Consider the following 21696-nt stretch of genomic DNA (forward strand, 5'->3'; position numbering starts at 1 on the left):
ATTTATCAGTCTACTCAGGCTTTAGCAGAGCTCAGTAACACTGAGATCAATAACTGATGGTTTTCACAAAAATCACAAAATCTTTTGTTTCAATAAAAGTGAGATAATTCAGTTTTCCATGAAATGGGCCCTTTAATGTTTTAAATCTTTAATCGTTTAATGCTTTTAAGTTAATGTAACGAGATTTTATTTGCATCATTTCTGGAGTGTTTAAATGGTGTTTGAATATACAAAACAAACAAAAAAGTTACAAGACAGTCACATCCTGCTGCTTCAGACTCTCAGTCATTACAGAATAATCAGAATGAAAGCCAGCAGAGAGCAGCTTTAGGCCTATTGTAAAGGACTGTACACAACAAGGCAGACAATGCAGTGAGGCGGCAATGAATCTGAGCCTCAACTGCTGTCAGTTTGCAGTACAATGAGGTCCTTACACTTCATCATAGAAATGATTTAAACACTTGTGCTCTTCTCTTTTCTCTATTCTCACCATCCTGCCTATTCAAACTGCTGCCTCTGCGAGAAAGCAAGCCCAGAAAGCTGAGACCGTCTATGCACAACTATAAAGCTTTCAAAAATACGCCGTTTGAGGGTTTTTTGCCTCTTCAAGTGGAGTTTAAACAACCTTTTTTTTCAAAAAGAGAAGCGGCTGTGGATCCTAAAATACACTCTGTAATTAAAAAAACAGACAACGTGCGTCTGGAACTCACATCTTCAGAATGAAAATCTCATTTTTCGCAGCCTTCCGCACTTTCCTCCCATCCTTCTTCAGGAACTTTTTGCAGGTGTACATTTTCGATGTGGTCTTGTCCTTCGCTCGGAAGATCTCGCAGAACTCTTCCCTTTGAGAAGAGCAAAATGTCAGAGGCTACGTTCACATTACCAGGCTGAAGTGGCACAAATCTGATTTTTGGCCCTAATGTGACTCAGATCTGATGTTTTCAGGGCTGTCAACATACAAATCTGACCTTTTCAGATCCGACTTGAGCCACTTTGGCTACGTTCACATTGCAAAGCCGATTTTTTGCTTGAATCTGATCTCTCTGACACGATGGTTCACACTCGTTTAGGTGATTCAAATCTGTCATTAATGTGATGAACCGGCGTCCTGAAATGACCCTCATGAGCACATCCTACTCAGTAACGTCACGTGAATGAATCACATGCATCATCAGCACAAACTAACGAGCAGAACGAGCTTCGCTGAGATCATTAACTCTGATCAGCTCTCAGCTTCATTATTAGAGCGAGACGAAGGAGAAAAAGGTGAGATGAGCTGCTTTTCCACCATTTACAGGCTTTAACGTCTGTTTGGTGCTGTTGCCATGGTAACGCTGAATGATGGCGCACGCGCAGTGGAAAAAAAGCACATGAATTCTGATCTGAGCATCACATTAAGGTTGCATGGCCATGAATCGGCTAAGTATCTGATCTAGGACCACATATGAAACTGGCTCAAGATCAGATTTGCTTTTCCACACAGCTTGGAAAACATCAGATCTGAGTCACATTAGGGCAAAAAATCGGATTTGCATCACTTCAACCTGGTAACTTGAACGTAACCTTTCATATGTGGTCGTAGATCAGATATGTATCCGATTCGTGGCCATGCGACCTTCATGTGAACACTCAGATCAGAATTCATGTGCTTTTTCTCCACTGCGTGTGCACCATCATTCAGTGTTACCATGGCAGCAGCGCCGAACAGAAGCAGCGCTCTAATAATGAACAGCTGAGAGCTGATCAGACTTAATTATGTTCCCAGATAAGAATGTCAGACTTTTCAGAATTTATGCTACCCACTTTAGGATAATGTCCATATATAAAGTAGGTGGTTAACTATTTTTACTACTCAAAAATTTCCATTTTTAAAAGAATATTTGCATGTCCTGCATATTATTATCATTATAAGTAAGACGCAAAACTGGACATTCATCTACTGCATGCAGCTAGCATAAGAAGTGACCCATAACTGGTCGATTTAATGATTTCTCTCTGTGTTGTGTTGATTTTCTGAGTCTGTCATCTATGGGAAACTTAAATACGGCAATATTTATGCAAATTCAACTGCACAATTTCTACTTATCTGCTGAACATATTGGAAAAAATAAAACATAAAATATAAAATGTGCCATAACTTTTGCACAGGCCAGACTTTATGTTTTATTTCTTCCCCCAATATGATAAATTTAGCAAATAGACATTAACTGTGCATTAAAATATAATATCAAACACATTTGAATACTTTAGGATTCATTTGTTATGTCAGTATTTGGCCTCTTTTCTGCTGTAGGGCTGAAACTGAAAAGCAATCAAATAAGTTCATCTCTCTGACACGGTGGCCGAAATAATGAAAACAGAAACATGTAAACATTCCATCACTGATAAATGCCAAACCATCCATCTAGCAACAATTGCTAAATGTTAATCGGTGCTGCTAACTAGGAGAGAGGAGCTGCTTAGCATTAGCTTAGCTGGCACACTACCAACTCTGCTGACCACAGAACAGGGAGAGTCTGGCTAACAGAAGCTACACTGACGCATGTTTAGATGATAGTGACTCAGATCTGAGGGACTGAGGTCAAAGTTGGAGGGAAAGAAAGCAAAAATTAAACCTGTTCTGCTGTGTTTGGATCCGTGGCCTGCTAGCTAGGCTAATGCTAGCCAGTCTCTTCAAGCCAAGCTTGTTTAGCTAGTGGGCTACGGATCCACAGGGACAGGTTTGTATTTAATATTTAATATTTAATTCTTTATTTTTTATTTAATATTTCTCTGTGTTATGAAAACAGTGCTTACGATTTAACGATCTGTCCCAGGTCATATCTGTCTGTGATCTCTGTAGGACTGTTATAGTCCTTCTTCTCCCCCAGAGTTAAACAGCCAAACGGCATCCTCCTGCAGAGAGGGAGAGAGAGAGAGAGAGAGAGAGGGAGAGAGAGAGAGAGAGAGAGAGAGAGAGAGAGAGAGAGAGAGAGAGACAGAGACAGAGAGACAGAGTTAAAAAGAGGAGAGACAGAGAACGAGAGAGGGTGAGAGAGAGAGAGTGAGAGAGAGAGAGAGAGAGAGAGAGAGAGAGTTAAAAAGAGGAGAGACAGAGAATGAGAGAGGGTGAGAGAGAGAGTGAGAGAGAGAGAGAGAGAGAGAGAGACAGACAGAGAGAGAGGGAGAGAGAGATTTAAAAGAGGAGAGAGAGTGAGAGAGAGATAGCGAAAGAGAGTGAGAGAGAGAGAGGTAAAAATGAGAGAGAGAGAGTGAGAGAGAGAGAAGTGAGAAAGAGGGTGACACAGAGAGAGAGAGAGAGAGAGAGAGAGAGAGAGAGAGAGAGTTAAAAGAGGAGAGAAAGAAGAGAGAAAGAGAGGGAGAGAGAAGAGATTAGAAGAGAGAGAGAGAAAGATAGAGTGAGAAAGAGAGAGTGAGAAAAGAAAGAGCAGGAGAGAGAAGAGAGAGAAGAGAGAGGGAGGGATAGAGGGAAAGAGAGAGAGAGAGAGAGAGAGAGAGAGAGAGGAGAAGAGAGTGAGAGAGAAAAGCATGAGAGAGAGAAGAGTGAGAAAGGGGAGAGAAGAGAGAGAAGAGAACAGATAGAAAGAGATAGAGAGAGAAAAAGAGAGAGAGTGTGTGTGAGAGAGTGAGACAGAGACAAAGAAAGAGATAAAGGAAAAAGGGATAAAACAGAGAGAAAGAGTGCGAAAGAGGACAACGAGAGAAAGAAAATAGAGAGACGAGGAGGAGAGACAGAAAAGAAAAAAGAGGTGGAGAGAAAGAAAGGAAAAGAGGTATAAATAGACAGTAGAGTGAAAAAAGATAAAGAGAAAAGACAGATTGAACGGGAGAGAAAGAAAAAGGAACAGAAACAGAGAAAGAAAGAGGTGCATAGAAGGAGGCAGTGAGACAGAGGGAAAATGAGGCGAGAGAAACAGAGGAGGCAGAAGGGAGGAGAGGAGAAAAGAGAAAGACGTATTAAACTTGTTATATTCAGATATTCCGATGTAAATTCAGAATCAGAGCTGGAGTCTAATCCTGCCCGCAGAGCCTCTGTGGGTTTTACCTGAATAAATAAACGGAATAAAATTCACATTATACAGTAAAATCCATCATTCTGAATTATTTCAACACTCAACGCCACTCAGATCTCGTTCTGCAGGATCTTTTCAGGTTCCGCCGGGAAATAAACGCGGTGCGCGAGCAGTGTTTACTCGTCCTTTCCTACACAAGCAGATCAGATTCAGAGCGCTGTAACAGCGTCTGCGCTGCCGGGGAATCAAACTCACCGGCAGATCTAATTTACAACTAAATGACTGGAGATGGAGGCAGAGGCGCTGTTTGACTCGCAGCAGCAGAGTCGGAGAACGAGTGAGTCAGAACTCGGGGGAACGAGAGAGCGAGGGAGATGGAAAGAGAAGAGGAAACAGCAGGAAGACCGAGAGTAAAAACGACAGACAAGGAAAAGATGTACACGTTTATAGAGAGATAGATTAGAGCTAGTAATGCTTTCTTTTACACTCCTTCACGTTCTAGATATCAACCAAATAGTGTGAGGTACTAACTCCACAGTACTAGGTAACTATTTTGGTAACATGATGGCAAGTTCAGAGAGTAAATTACACTTACAGGAGATGGTTCTTCAAGGGTTCTTTAGTAAAGGCAATGGTTCTACTTAGAACCATGAGTTCTATATAGAACCTTTCCATGCTTAAATCGTTCTTTGCATGGTGACATAGTTCTTCAGATTGATAGAGAATGTGTTGTATATCATTCCATAGGAAAAATGTTTTAAAGGTTGGTTCTTCAGGGGTTCTTTAGTAAAGGGAACGGTTACATTTAGAACTTACATGGTTCTTTGCATGGTGAAATGGTTCTTCAGGTTAATGGAGAACGTGTTGCATAAGGCTCCTTTTTGAAAAGGGTTCTATTTAGCACCAAAAGAGTTCTTACACTGTAGCAAGCTTGACATCTTAACAACAGCAGAACTCTTTCTCGTGCCACATAGAACAATTTTCAAAAAGGTTCTATATAGAACCATATACACCACATTCTCCATCAATCTGAGGAAGCATTTCACCATCCAAAAAACCCTTAAGCATGAAATGGTTCTATACAGAACTCTTGGGTCTAAACGGAACCATTTTCTTTACTAAGTACTCTTAAAGAACCACCTTTTTTTAAGTGTGTAGATATTAACTTTGCATGTGGTACAAACTCCCTAATACTGTCTAATTATTTTGGGATAAAAGTACCAGGTACACAATTAAAAATTATGGTTCTTCAAGGGTCCTTTAGTAAAGAAAATGGTTCTATATAGAACCATAAGAACCCTTTACATAATTAAGGGGTTCTGTGCATCATGAAAAGTTTCCTCATATTCATATTGATGTAGAATGTGCTGTAGATGGTTCTATACAGAACGGTTTTACAAAAAGACTTCTGTATAGCACCAAAAAGGGTTCTGCTACTGTTATGACGTCAAGCATGTAAAAATAGAAGAACCCTTTTGGGTGCTATATAGAACCCTTTTCAAAAAGTTTCTATATAGAACCATCTTTAGCACATTCTCCATTAATCTGAAGAACCCTTTCACGATACAAAGAACGCTTTAATCACGCAAAGGGTTCTTTGAGTGTTCGTGGTTCTACATAGAACCATTTCCTTTATTAAAGAACCCTTAAAGAACCATCATTTTTAAGCTTGCAGTTATAAAGCATAAAGATTTTACATGAAAGTGGAGAGTTTTATAAAGTATGTAGCTGTTTATTACCTATAAACAAAACAAAGCAATGATTCTTACTGCGGTTTTACTGGGTTCTACTTGGAGTTCTATGCAAGAATTAAATGTTTTGTTGATTTTCTAAGTTAAAACAACACATCTACTACAGAGATGTGCTTAAGTATGGAATGTGTCTGTAATTTTTGCAAAATTTGCTCACAATTACATTTTTTTGGAAAGAAAATAAAATATAAAACGTGCCATAACTGTTGGTTGATTAACCTGGTTCAACTAAGTGGCGTACAGTCAAATCTGATCGTAAAAATGAGTGCATGCAAATTTCACGTCTTTCATCTAGTAAATAACAACAAACTAATAATTTGTGCACATCCAATACAAACGTTTATGTACTTATTTTACCTGCACACTAGTATAAACAAGTGCTGCAACTATTCCTTGTTCCATTTAAAGCCTTATTACACTGTGCCTTTGTTTTATTCTACTGACTCCGCCCACAAAATAAACAACACAAAAACACAGCCAGTGTAGCAGCCTTTCATCCATTGCAATAATACAGGGTTTAAATATGTTATTTTAGAAAAATCATAAAAACAACTATGTGTTCTATTCTTTCCAGTTGTCATAATTTTAACAATATAAAGTTTGGTCAGTAGGGGGAGCAGTGCACGTGACCTCAATCTTCGCCTATGAGCACAGCCATTGGCCAACAAGCCACTAAATGCTGTCATATTATTAGTTCCCTACTGAAACATCCGCATGAATTAGGACGTGCTTCATGCAAATGATATGTAAATGAGGTGCTGGCTGGCTGGCGCTTGATTTCACGCACTGAAGCTGATTCATCATTTGTGCTCAAATCTCCACTTGCTTCCATTTAGTAAGAAACTCATGAATCATACGCAGAGCGGCTGGTACGTTATTAAAGATGGTAAAATATGCACTTTTTCACACAGTGTTGATCAATAAGGGCTTTATGGGGGATTTATGGAAAATTTGCTGTCAAAAATATCTCAAATAAACCTGGTTTATTTTCAACAGCCATCTCGTGACTCCAGGTTGACAACCAGTGTTTTATATCAGCATGAGCTTTTGGGATAATATTTATGGGAGCCCACATATGGATTATTGTATACTGTTACTGTTATATTGAAAAAAAATATGTATTAAATTTGAACATATTTGAATATTTCACAAACAAACGAGCAAAATTCAAGTGTAATTTTTGGGCCCTCTTGACAGGCCTTGCCAGTATGGTACATTTTCAGTTTGCAAAAAGTTAGATTCAACCCTGCATCTGTCTGAATGCGCTGAGGGTTTATCTGAAATATATTTCAGCAAAATAGTTTTACTGATGACACGTCAACATTTATTTTCTGTTATCTGCTTTCTCTCCTTTGGCTGTTTCGCTACTACACACTTCTACACAATGCAGAAAAACTGAGATATCTAATGTATGAAATTGAGAGAAGAGCTGGCAGCGATCACAGATAAACAAATTCATCAAAGCATCACGACTGATATACACAAATCCATCACAGTAGGACGTGATCGTTGTGATGCACTGGAGATGCCTGTCGGAATCTAACTACAGTGGCAGTTTGAAGATAAGTTTTAGAATTTAAACAAGCTGCAGTAAAAGCAAAGCTCAGCACAATGGAGGCCAAACCTACAGCTTAGATTTGGGTTTGAACCCCAGCTGTGGCATACGCTCTCTGTCATCGCTCTGTCATTATTGTATGATGCAGTACAGAAGCGCATCTGTTTGGCTGTTTTTAATTGCCAGCATTGAGTAATTTACCACTCCTTAAGAAGGTTTTCATCCATCAACAAAGCAGGACCACTTTAGTGTTAATGACAGAAATTCATAATATAAACATTCTTACAGAGAATATAACTACATGCTTGTAACTGACCTTCTATGCACGTTTAGCATCAACACGCTTGCATTTAAACTGCAAGTTTTGTAATGATATTCTTATTTCATTGTTATACTTTGGATGGAAACAGAAGGGTTAAAATCTTGGTATCTAGTATGTTGGTGAACCCCATGTCCAGTAAAGTTGGGACAATTAAAATGCAATAAAAACAAAAACTGTGATTCTCTTGAACCTTTATTTAACTGATAAAAGTAAAAAAACGTTTTAGCTAACCAACTTACTTGTATTTTGTAAATAAATACACATTTTGAAAAAGTTGGGATGAGGCAAAATAAGAGTGAAAACAGAATATTCATGTTACATGTTTTGAAACATTCCACAATGCGCCAAACTTCATAAGAGAATTGTCAAACAATTCAAAAAAGATTTTATAACACAAGATTGCAAAGAATTTCGGTCTTTCACCTCCTACCATACATAATATTGTGAAACGATTTGGGGAATCTGGACAAACCTCAGTCTGTGGAGGACAAAGCCAGAAACCACAGCTGAACGTGTCTGACCTTTGATTCCTCAGATGGCACTGCATGAGAAACCGTCATGCTATTTTGTTAAATATAGCCACTTGGGCTCGGGAGTACTTCAGAAAACCGCTGTCACTTAACAGAGTCCACCACTGCATCAGGAAATGCAGCTTGAAACTCTTTTACATAAGGAAAAGCCATAGTGCAGTTCTATGAAGAAACGCCGCTGAGTTCTCTGGGCCTGAGCTCATCTCAGAAGGTCCAAAAGAAAGTGGAAATGTGTCCATGTTTCAGCTTGTTTTTGGGGGAAAAAACAGATGTCGAGTTTTATATACCAAAGATGAAAGGGACCATCCAGACTTTTATCTGCAAAGGGTGCAAAAGCCAACATCTGTCATGGTATGGGGGTGCATCCGCGCCCATGGAATGCGTGATGAGGGTACCATTGATGCAGAGGCATATATTGGGATTTTAGAGAGACATATGCTGCCATCAAGATGACGTCTTTTCCCAGGAAGTTCATGGGTATTTCAGCAAGAAAATGCCAGGCCTCATTCTGCATGTGTTGTCTGTTTCTTCGTAGACAAAGATTCTAGAAAACATCCTGACTTTTCCAGAAATGGGGTTTGTAAATACAGCCAAACAAGCTCTGTCATTGGTTAGGACTTGAGGGGCTAGAACGAAGGCCTTACACGTTAGCTTAACTATTAAATGAAATAAGAGCTGAACAGTGGAACCAACCAATTACATCTGGATGTTCTAGATACGTTGCTGATTGTGAACATGAACTGTAGTCTAACCAGGTTTCAGTTAGTTGTTAGGAATGGAAAACAGTGGAGGAAGCGTTCTTTACTGATAGAGTCACTGTAAAACTGAGGTCAATCATATGTTAATGTCAGAACTTAGCTAGCAGAAATTAGCGTATCATAGCAGCAGTGACACTGACGTGGTGGTGGTGTGTTAGTGTGTGTTGCGCTGGTATGAGTGGATCAGACACAGCAGTGCTGCTGGAGATTTTAAACACTGTGTCCACTCACTGTCCACTCTATTAGACACTCCTACCTTGTTGGTCCACCTTGCAGATGTAAAGTCAGAGACGATAGCTCATCTGCTGCTGCACAGTTTGTGTTGGTCATCCTCTAGTCCTTCATCAGTGGTCACAGGACGCTGCCCACAGGACATTGCTGGCTGAATAATTTTGGATTGTCTGATCATCTTGCACCAGCGCAACACACACTAACACACCACCATCACGTCGGTGTCACTGCTGAGAATGACCCACCATGCAAGTAATATCTGCTCTGTGGTGGTCCTGTAGGGGTCCTGACCACTGAAGAACAGGGTAACAAAGTATGCAGAGAAACAGATGGACTACAGTCTGTAACTGTAGAACTACAAAATGCTCCTATATGGTCAGTGGAGCTGATAAACTGGACTGAATGAGTGAGTCTAGATACAAGTGACTGGTGTACACATCGCAAGCAAAGTTTTACACTCCAAATAAATATGTGATAATAGTGCATTCAGAAACACCATCACAGCAGATGGCTGAGGACACACAGGGGACACCAAAAGAACATAATTAAAAGCATTCATGTCCAATAGCTTAGGTCTACTTCATCTGTTACTCCATAGTGCAGCTGCACAGTTGATTTGATGAGAGAGTTTATTTTCTACAGGGATAAATACAGATAAATACCGCTAAACCCAGCTTCCTGCAGTCTCGCTGTGCTTTTTTAATGGCTCGTTTGAGAATAGCAATCAGCTCTGCTGGGAGCAAAAAATCAATTCCAAAGGTAAACAAGATCTAGAAGAAAGGACTCGAGGCAGCCTTTGCTCTGACCGATCCCAATTTAACTTCAGTCAGTGTTTTAGCTTTGATGCTCAGTAACATCTCCAAGGCACTGCCTACCTTGAAGGTGCAGAGCAGTTGTGTGTATGTATGCGTGCGCGATGCATACCGTGGCTTTCAATAAGAATCAATTATAATAATAATAATAATAATAAAAACATCAATAAGAATAAATATCTACCGGCAGTGGGAAAAAAAATGTTGCTGCCAAATCAAACCCTTGTTACTTTCTGTCATCTGTATGAATGTACAATGTATGGCCAAAAGTATGTGGACACCCCTCCTAATGATTCAGTTCAGGTGTTTCAGCCAGGCAGTAAGATGGGTCAGTGACTTTAAAGATGGCACTGTCAGAGGATGCCTCAAGTCAGGTTGTGAAGTTTCTAGGCTGCTAGAGCTGCCCTAGACAACTGTAAGTGTTATTGTGAAATGGAAGTGTCTAGGCGCAAAAACAGCTGTCACAAAGCGGTAGACCACACAAACTCACAGAGTGGGGTTTGCCCGAGTGCTGAAGCATGTAGCGCTTAAAAATGACCTCTGCTCCTCTTTCAGCGGTCTCTGAAAGCAACATCAGCACAAGAACTGTGTGTCAGGAGCTTTAGAAATAGGTTTCCACTGCTAAGCAGCTGCATACAAGCCTAAGATCACTACGCGCAATGCCAAGCGTCGGCTGAAGTGGTGTAAAACATGCCACCGCTGGACTCTGGAGCCCAGAGTGGTGAATCATGCTTCACCATGGACAAATCTGTGAAGATTTTGGAGGAAGCCAGGAGAACGCCACCTACCAGCATGCATAGTGCCAACAGTAAAGTTTGGTGGAGGAGGGATAATGGGCTGGGGCTGTAATGCAATTTATTAATACACACATTGGAATCAAGTGAATGTGAAGCAACACTTCTGTGGTGATTTCTTCCACCAAAAAAGTAGTTTCACAACAAACTTACACTAAAGTGACCACTGTGGTCAGAACTACTGTAGCTGTTCACAAGATTATATAAACCACAGTAAACAGACTGAATTCTACAGCCAAATTAAGACATACCAAAAAAGACAGAACAGATTATACGTTAGCGTCACTGCACAGTTTGTTTCTTTTGGAAAACTGATTTATAGATTCTTTTACAGGCTTTTAAAGGTAACGCCTTCACTTCCGACTGCCTGACAGGCTTGATGAACGTTGAGAATGAATAAAAAGCCGGTGAAGCCGCTTTCGGAGCTCTTTACACATTAATATTCGTCAGGCACCTACCATTAAAAACGCAGCCGAAGATGTATTTATACAGTTCAGCATTTTATTAGCACTTCCTGTTCTTTTTCTTATACTGTTTTTCTTACGTTTTTATATATAATCATATATATTTTTACTTCATCAACTGTTTTAGTTTTTTCTCCTCATTCTTTGTTTTTAATGCTTTACTTTCTCAGTAATTTCTCTTTCATTAAATTTATTAAATGTGTTTTAATTAGATTTTTACACTGATGTGTTGCTCTGTGAAGCACTTTGGGCTGCATAACTAACATTATTATAATAAATATACTGAATGCAAATAAAAAGGTGACAAAGAAAGAAAACAGAGAGAGAGAGAGAGAGAGAGAGAGAGAGAGAGAGAGAGAGAGAGAGAGAGGGAAAGACAAAAGAAAGAGAGAAAACGTAGAAAGAAAATGAAAAAGTACGCAGAAAGAGAAAAAGAAAGGAAGAGAAAGAGAGATACAGAGTGAAAATGAAAAAGGGAGACGTAGAAAGGAGGAGAGATAAAAAGAGGAAAAGAGAAAAAAAACAATGAGAGAAAAAAAACAGAGAAAAAGAAAGAGGAAAGAGAAAGAAGGAACGATAAAAAGAAAAGAGAGAGGGAGAAAATGTAGAGTTTAGAAAGAAATAAGAGAAAAGCAAAAAGAGGAAAAAGAAAAGGAGGCAAGAGAAAATGAAAACGAGAGAGAGAGACTGAGTTAAGGACAAAAGATAAAAGAGAGAACTTAAACATATATAGAGAGATAGAGGCAGGAAAAGAGAAAAAGAGAAAATGAAGGATGAAACAGAGAAAGGAAGAGATGAATAAAAAGAAAGAGAGAAAAAAGTAAAAGAGAGAATGTAAAAGAAATAAGAAAGAGGTATGAGAAAAAATGAAAAACGAAAGAACAAAGAAAAAAAACTCAAACAGAGAGAGAGAAATAAACAGAGACAGAGAGAGAGAGAGAGAGAGAGAGAGAGAGGAAGAGAGAGGGAGAGAGAGAGAGAGAGAGACAGAGAGGTGTAGGGTTTAGTGTATGTTTCTCTCAGTACAGTGAACCGGTGGCTGAGGTGGTCTGTGGGCTGAGCTGGATGATCCAGTGTGAATGCGGAGCGTCAGATCAGAGCTCAGACAGGGTTAAACAGGAGCCGCTGCTGCATCACTATGAGCTGTTTAACAGGAGTCGAGCGCTGAGGAGCCGGATTATTACTCCGGCTGACTCGCTGCTGATGCTGAATCCCTCTGCACAATTTAAACTGCAGCTTCCTGAGGAAACCTCTCATATCCATCAAACAAAACACAACCAACACTGGCTAAAACTTTATTTACAGAGCATACACCTCTATTTACACTGCACAATCACTGAGACGTACAGAAAAAAGTGTGAGAGCGGTTTGATGTGAAATGATTCACTGTAGAGAAACTTACACACTCAGATTTCTGTACAGTGGTGGTGATAGGAACCAGACGTTACCATGACTACAACACAAATACAGCCATTTTATTTACTGTCCAAACCCACCAGTGAATCTTACGGAAGTCCGGAGAGGCCATAAGCTGTTGCTATCATTTTCTGGATTGTTATCTTGAGATAACAAATTAAATATCTTGTGATCTCAAGACAACAAAAGTTGTTATCTTGAAATAATGAGTTACATATCTTGTCATCTCGAGAAAACATTTATCTTGAGGTAATGAGTTAATTATCTTCTTATGTCAAGACAACAAAGTTGTTATCTTCAAATAAGATAATAATTAACTCAAATAATTAACTTCTCATTACCTCAATGTTATTTATTGTTATCTCAACAAGTTATTTATCTTGTTATGTATCTTGTTATCTCAAAATAACAAAAGTTGTTAAGAACCATCTTTTTAAATAGTGAGTAATAATCAGATTGAAGTACAACGTGTTGTATATGGTTCTATGTGGAACCTTTTTGAAAATGGTTCTATACAGCACCAAAAAGGGTTCTTTTATTGTTAACAATGTCCAGCTTTTAAAAACAGAAGAACCAGTTTTGGTGCTATATATATATATAGAACCATACATTCTCCAACAATCTCCATGCAAAGAAGCGATTAAGCATGAAATGGTTCTATGAAGAACTCATGGTTCTGAATAGAACCTTTGCTTTTAATAAAGAACCCCTGAAGAACCTTTTTAAACAGTGTACAAATAATGAATAGTGTAGAAATAATGAATATAAAGTGATGGTTTGTGTTTGGTCATTGCTGGCTACTTCTTTAAGCTGGTTCTTTTTGTTGGTATGAAGGTCTTGATCCAGTTCTGACACTGAGAGACATCTTGTGCCTCACTGTTCCTAAAGTCTGTACACAGATATGAGGATCTGTATGAGCTTCACACATCGCGTTCAGAAATCCAGCCTCCAGCCCCCTGGATTCGATACCGGCGCTGGACTATGGTGTAGGACTGAGAGGCTGTAGGCTTATATAGGTCTCCTGCTCTTTGAAGTAACGGCTGAGCTTTGTGTTGAGTAATGCTTCACTCTGCGTCTGGAAAGCCAATATCTTATAACTCTTCCCTAACGACTCCCCTGAGTTTGAGCAGGAGTTCTTATACTCCATTCCTGAAGATCTACAACCCAGTACACTGTTTTCATCTCTGTAATACGCCACCTTGATAATGAACTGACAAATAAAAATAAGGCGCCCTGATTTTAGAAAAAAAACTATGGCTTTAAAAAAGCCTTAAAACGCTTCTGAGCTGAGCTGATCATTCATATAAAGCCTGATATAAAGCCTTATAAAGCTTCTGAGCTGAGCTCGTCATCCATATAAAGCCTTATAAAATATGTGAGCTGAGCTGATCATCCATATAAAGCCTTATAAAGCATCTAAGCTGAGCTAATCATCCATATAAAGCCTTAGAAAGCTTCTGAGCTGAGCTGATCATCCATATAAAGCCTTATAAAGCTTCTGAGCTAAGCTGATCATCCCTATAAAGCTTTATAAAGCATCTGAACTGAGCTGATCATCCTTATAAAGCCTGATATAAAGCCTTAGAAAGCTTCTGAGCTGAGCTGGTCATCCATTAAAGCCTTATAAAATATCTGAGCTGAGCTGATCATCCATTTAAAGCCATATAAAGCATCTGAGCTCCAGTGATCATCCATATAAAGCCTTATAAAGCTTCTGAGCTGCATTGATCATCTATATAAAGCCTTATAAAGCTTCTGAGCTGAGCTGATCATTCATATAAAGCCTTATAAAGCTGCTGAGCTGAGCTGATCACCCATTTAAGGCCTTATAAAACTGCTGAGTTGTTCATCCATATAAAGCCTTATAAAGCTTCTGAGCTGAGGTGATTATACATATAAAGCCTTATAAAGCTTCTGAGCTGCATTGATCATCCATATAAAGCCTTATACAACATCTGAGCTGAGCTGATCATCCATTTAAAGCCTTATAAAGCATCTGAGCTGCATTGATCATCCATATAAAGCCTTATAAAGCTTCTGAGCTGAGCTGATCATCCATATAAAGCCTGATATAAAGCCTTATAAAGCTTCTGAGCTGAGCTCGTCATCCATATAAAGCCTTATAAAATATGTGAGCTGAGCTGATCATCCATATAAAGCCTTATAAAGCATCTAAGCTGAGCTAATCATCCATATAAAGCCTTAGAAAGCTTCTGAGCTGAGCTGATCATCCATATAAAGCCTTATAAAGCTTCTGAGCTAAGCTGATCATCCCTATAAAGCTTTATAAAGCATCTGAACTGAGCTGATCATCCTTATAAAGCCTGATATAAAGCCTTAGAAAGCTTCTGAGCTGAGCTGGTCATCCATTAAAGCCTTATAAAATATCTGAGCTGAGCTGATCATCCATTTAAAGCCATATAAAGCATCTGAGCTCCAGTGATCACCCATATAAAGCCTTATAAAGCTTCTGAGCTGCATTGATCATCTATATAAAGCCTTATAAAGCTTCTGAGCTGAGCTGATCATTCATATAAAGCCTTATAAAGCTGCTGAGCTGAGCTGATCACCCATTTAAGGCCTTATAAAACTGCTGAGTTGTTCATCCATATAAAGCCTTATAAAGCTTCTGAGCTGAGGTGATTATACATATAAAGCCTTATAAAGCTTCTGAGCTGCATTGATCATCCATATAAAGCCTTATACAACATCTGAGCTGAGCTGATCATCCATTTAAAGCCTTATAAAGCTTCTGAACTGAGTTGATTATACATATAAAGACGTATCACTCATCCAATGAGCTGCATTGATCATCCATATAAAGCCTTATAAAGCTTCTGAGCTGGGTTGATCATCCATATAAAGCCTTATAAAGCATCTGAGCTGCATTGATCATCCATATAAAGCCTTATAAAGCTTCTGAGCTGAGCTGATCATCCATATAAAGCCTTATAAAGCTGCTGAGCTGCATTGATCATCCATATAAAGCCTTATAAAGCATCTGAGCTGCATTAATCATCCATATAAAGCCTTATAAAGCTTCTGAGCTGATCATCCATTTAAAGCCTTATGAATATTCTGAGCTGAGCTGATCATCCATTTAAAGCCTTATAAAGCTTCTGAGCTGCATTGATCATCCATATAAAGCCTTATAAAGCTTCTGAGCTGATCATCCATTTAAAGCCTTATGAATATTCTGAGCTGAGCTGATCATCCATATAAAGCCTTATAAAGCTTCTGAGCTGAGCTGATCATCCCTATAAAGCCTTATAAAGCATCTGAGCTGCATTGATCATCCATATAAAGCCTTATAAAGCATCTGAGCTGCATTGATCATCCATATAAAGCCTTATAAAGCTTCTGAGCTGATCATCCATTTAAAGCCTTATAAAGCTTCTGAGCTGAGCTGGTTATATATAAACTGTCTTACAAAGCATCTACACTGACTAGCTCAATTTTAAACAGTCTTATAAAGCACAGGGGGTAACTGGGTCACCCTAAAGCCTTATAAAGCATCTGGTGGTGAGATCTTTCTCACGAAGCCTTATAAAGCATATGGAATGACTTGATCAACCTTGAAAAGCCTTCTAAAGCATCTAGTCTCATTTCCTCAAAAAGCCTTACAAATAATCTCTGTACACTTTACTGTGTGGCAATAGGAAATCAGAAACTGGAGTCTAATTGAATTCACCATGAGTCAGGTCCAGAATAAAAAGCCTCTGCGTCGGTAATCAATGCTATTATCAGTGTACTGTGAAAGTAATTTTGTAAATATTCCTATAATTCAACAACTTTGTGTAGAAGTCAGGACGGCCTCCCCTGTGCAAACAGAGTTCTGGCCTCAGATGAATATTCAGCGAAACAGTTGGCGTTATTAGTGGGTAATTAGGCATGCAGCGAGAGAGCGAGGGAGAGACAGAGAAAGACAACAGAAAGAAAGAAAGCTACAGAAGCAGAAGCAGGGGCGCCGATGGTAATTCTGGTCCCCCTGAAAACTTCATGCGTGGGCCTCTCGCCTCTTTTCATTCGCCTGTCATAACATTAAAGCATGACACATTTTCATAATAACCTTATTTGGTTATGGCTCCATAATTCACACTCTTACTTTCACCATTATGCTGTCCGTATCATGCAGCCGGCTGTAGATATGAATACATGCATCGTGACTTTGCGTCAATGTACTGTAACTAGACCGAACTGTAATGTGTGCTGTTTGTCAGAAGTGCTGCGTCTTGGCTTTCGAAGCAAAATTCTACAATAAACTGTTCTGAACTAAAACAGGACAGATGCAGCAGTGAAACATACTCGTTTAGATTAATATAATCCAGAGTTATTTCAACATTTTATTTTATTGCATGGGATTAAAATAATCTGGAGTTATTTCTACATTTAACAGCATAGGATAAATATAATCTGGAGTGATGTGTACACTTTGTTAAATATCATGGGATTAATATAATCTGGGGTTATTTCAACATTTCATTTTATAGCATGTGATTAATATATCTGGGGTTATTTATACACTTTCTTAAATAACATGGGATTAATATAATCTAGGGATATTTCTACAATTCATTTTATAGCATGAGATTAATATAATCTGGAGTTATTTCTACATTTCATTTTAAAACATGGGATTAATATGTCTGGGGTTATTTCTGCACTTTCTTAAATAACATGGGATTAATGTAATCTGGAGTGATTTCAACATTTGATTTTATAGCATCAGATTAATATAATCTAGAGTTATTTCAACATTTCATTTTATAGCATGGGATTAATATAGTCTGGGGTTATTTCTACAGTTTGTTAAACAGCAAGAGATTCATATAAACTGGGGTTATTTCTATAATTAATTTTATAGCACAGAATTAACACAATTTGGAGCTGTTCCTACAGTTGGATTATTTTTACAGGGATTATTTTTACAGTTCTTTTTTTAGCGCAGGATTAATATATCTCTACATTTTTATTTATAGCATGAAATTAACATAACCTGGGCTTAAGACAACAGTTCATTTTACAGTGTGTGATTAACTTAACCTGGGTATTTTTGTACATTTTGTTCTACAGCATGGCATTAATCTAACCTGGGCTTATTCAGACACTGAGACACATCAGTAATAATGACTTTACGCCTCCGCATGTAAGACTATTCCCAGCTTGACTGTACTTCAAAAATATTACTGATGTGGAAGTCAATGACAAACCAGCACCCAGTGTGGGGTAAACAAACTACACACAGGTGGAAAACACTCATGAGTAGGCGGGGCATAGGAGGAGACTGGAGAGGGCGGGGCCAGAACAGGAATATATCGATTCCATAAGGGACACATGCACTTGACACATTTACATGCACTTGATAATCCGATAACTGCAGAAAATCAGATTTTGTCAGTAATCTGATCAACGTGCTTACACACACTTGGGTAATCAGATAATGGGGAAACTCCGGGTCTATATGAGTCAGACAGTAATCAGATTTCTGCTTTGCAACTGGCCAATAAACTCACAGAAGAAGACGTGACGTAAACGTAACATAAATACATCGTCTAGAATATGAAAAACATTTAAATCCTTCATTTCATCCAGCATGTATTTGGTTTCAGCGTCACTCCAAAAGTGTTTTGCTGCGTCTCGTGGCGACGCTGCTTGCTTATTTCCGGTACCGCCGTCTGTCTCGCACACGCTCAGACTGAGAAATCCGAAAGAAATCAGAGTAAGAGTTCACATACACTGAGAAATCTGATTACTGAGCTAAAATCCAGCCTCTTTATCAGATTTCTTAGTCAGATTTCTAGACCTTAATCCGATCTAAGAAATCAGTGCTGTTTACATGACCATTTAAATAATCAGATAACTACAAAAACATGATCGGATTATAAGTGCATGTAAACGCACTCAGTGTTAGTAGATTTTATGATCAGATTTTAAATATATAAATAAGGCTGCTGCTGCTCTAAATGCAGTTATTCAACATCTGTAAAGTACGGCTTTGTGTTGCGGAAAGCTTCAGAGACGTCACCTGAATCTCACAGAAAAAGAATGCGATGTTAAAAATAACCGTCTTCCATCGGCGCCTTGCTCAGCAGTAAATAAGAAAAGCACCCGTCTCTGCACCTCAGCCAGCAGAAACACGCATTAGTCCTTCAGCTAAAGCCATTAAAACGTGAATTATGGCATTTATAGATCTGCTATCACACCCCACGAACACGAACATGCAGCATAAGCACTTACGATAACCAGCGCGCTGAGCAGATGTGAAAATTTCAATTAACGTCAACGCGAATGAAAACTACACTCCCAACACTACATAGGAGCTAAAGAAGGCCAAATAAAGGCAATTCTTACAGTTGTAGCAAACAGCTGCATGACTTTAACCCCTTAAACGGCCCAAAGTTTTATTATACACTTCTATAAACTAAGAACAGCTCAACCAGTTTGCTTTGAAGTCCCTGTAGTTACTGAATATTAAGCCTTAATATGTAATAAGCCTGGGATTTTAAGGGGTTACCATCTAAAACAGAGCACTCGGGTTCAACATCAGAACTTTCACTGCAAAACATGGACCCTCACAGAGCAGGTACTATTTGGGTGGTGGATCATTCTCAGCACTGCAGTAACACTGACGTGGTGGTGGTGTGTCAGTGTGTGTTGTGCTGGTCAGAGTGGATCAGACACAGCAGTGCTGCTGGAGTTTTTAAACACTGTGTCCACTCACTGTCCACTCTATTAGACACTCCTACCTTGTCAGTCCACCTTGTAGATGTAAAGTCAGAGACGATAGCTCATCTGCTGCTGCACAGTTTGTTTTGGTCATCCTCTAGTCCTTCATCAGTGGTCACAGGACGCTGCCCACGGGACGCTGTTGGCTGGATATTCTTAGTTGGTGGACTGTTCTCAGTCCAGCAGTGACACTGAGGTGTTTAAAAACTCCAGCAGCACTGCTGTGTCTGATCCACTCAGACCAGCACAACACACACTGACACACCACCACCACGTCAGTGTTACTGCAGTGCTGAGAATGATCCACCCCCCAAATAGTACCTGCTCTGTGAGGGTCCTGTATATATACATGCAGTGAAACTACAATCATCAGCAGCATCGTGCAGTGCAGTGGCATTGAGGTTGGTACTCATTTCCCCTGCAGTCCTGAACTGACAGCTCTGTGTTAATTTTCCTTTTGTTTTGCGTATTAAAGAGGTGACACACCTTTAATATGAACTCAGCTTATAACTGTCGTTTTTACCTGTTTTATAACAAACTGTTTTAGTTAACATGGTGATCAATAAGCCTCCAACTCTGAAAAAGTGTCATCACTTTAACTGCATTAAACACCTGCTGAAGTGTTAGCGCATTGTTGTGACTCGAGTGCTCTTAGAAAGAAAAATGCTTTCTTTTCATTGAGCTGCTCAGTGTAGCACCGGACTTCATTTGTTAAAAATAAACTGAGTTAAGAACTGCTTGAGGGGAAAGAGAGAGAGAGAGAGAGAGAGAGAGAGAGAGAGAGAGGTATAAGAATATTCTACAATAAGATCATCGACCTTATTAGCACCTCTCTAAAGACAGCAGCAGCTCCAGGAACCAGAGAGCTGAACAGACAAATAATCTAAAAAGGAAAAAGTTCTGGAGTCTGAAGACTGAATACTAATCACACACTGACCACGACCAGAGCTTCATCATATTAATAACACCAACCTCTCAGAGAGAGAGAGAGAGAGAGAGAGAGAGAGAGGGAGAGAACAGAGAGAGAGAACAGAGAGAGAGGGAGAGAAAGAACAGAGAGAGAGAGGGAGAGAAAGAACAGAGAGAGAGAGAGAGAGAGAGAGAGAGAGAGAGAGAGAGGGAGAGAGAACAGAGAGAGAGGGAGAGAAAGAACAGAGAGAGAGAGAGAGAGAACAGAGAGAGAGAGAGAGAGAGAGAGAGAGAGAGAGGGAGAGAAAGAACAGAGAGAGAGAGGGAGAGAAAGAACAGAGAGAGAGAGAGAGAGAGAGAGAGAGAGAGAATAAATAGGGAGAAAGAGCAAGAGAGAAAGGGAAAGAGAGAAAACACAGAGGGAGAGAAAAAGCACGGCGAAAGAACAGAGAGCGAGAGAGAGAGAGAGAGAAAGAACACATACAGAAAGAGCACAGAGAAAAAGAGTGAGAGTGAGTGAGAGAAAAAGAAAGAGAGAGAGAGAGAGAGAGAGAGAGAGAGAGAGAAAGAGAGACAGGTTGTATTATATATGGTGTGTGAGGGTCTCTCTGGACCGCTGGCTCACATTCTCACCGATCTGTTTTATATCTTTATATGTATTATATACACTGTACATAATTATTTATGTCTGCAGACGCCTCAACAACCAAATATAATACTGAGTCTAAGTGTTTCACTCTTTATTACAGCTTCAGTTCTCTTCCACTTTCACTCACTTTGTGGAATACACTTCCACAGCTCCAAAGTTCAGTCTTAGAAGTTGGTTCCATTTTCTCCTTCTGATGATCCAGTTAATCCCAAACACACTCAGTGATGCTGAGGTCAGGGGTCGGTGGCACCAGCCATATAAAAGTTCAAATGTAGGTTAGTTATAACAGAAGTGTTTAATAGGTTCAAGGGTTATGCATTACTGAATCAAACTGGCTTGACCCACACAAACTCAGACTGGGTTATTAAATATTTACGCCTCCCTCTCAGCAGCTGTCAGTGTCGGGGAAACCAACAGAAACCACACAGAAAAGACTAAAAACAAGACTGTTCTGGTTAACTAAGCTAAAAACACAATGCTGTATGCTGTGATTTTACAAACCTGAATGTGGAGTGGAGCTTGGGTTTTCTCCTCTAATCTGATCTGAGGGGGGCAGTTTGGTGGTCTGCCAGGTCTTGCAGGTCCCATTTTTTATGGATTTTATCTTTTTCTAAATTTTCTGTATCTTTTAGAAAATGCCAGTCTTCACTTGTTTTTTTTTTTTTATTTTATCTAAGTGTCTTATTCCTTATGTGAGCAGATTAAGTTACATCTAAAACATCTAAAGTTGATATATAAATATATATAAAGTATATATATAGTGTGT

The 21696-nt window shown here is 39.2% G+C and overlaps 1 protein-coding gene across 1 annotated transcript in view; it reads right to left on the reverse strand.

Annotated features, from left to right (window-relative positions):
* The window catches only part of camkvb (CaM kinase-like vesicle-associated b), a 111233-nt gene that overhangs the window by 15428 nt on the left and 74109 nt on the right, over positions 1 to 21696 (reverse strand). Inside the window, exons 2-3 of the mRNA XM_036559518.1 lie at positions 2797 to 2895; positions 711 to 842 (exon numbers count right to left, since the gene is read on the reverse strand). Of these exons, the coding sequence (XP_036415411.1) occupies positions 711 to 842; positions 2797 to 2891 (227 nt within the window). The 5' untranslated portion in view covers positions 2892 to 2895. The remainder of the gene's footprint in view (positions 1 to 710; positions 843 to 2796; positions 2896 to 21696) is intronic.

Source organism: Colossoma macropomum, unplaced genomic scaffold (assembly GCF_904425465.1).
Source record: "Colossoma macropomum unplaced genomic scaffold, Colossoma_macropomum, whole genome shotgun sequence".
In the NCBI taxonomy this organism is placed as follows: domain Eukaryota; kingdom Metazoa; phylum Chordata; class Actinopteri; order Characiformes; family Serrasalmidae; genus Colossoma; species Colossoma macropomum.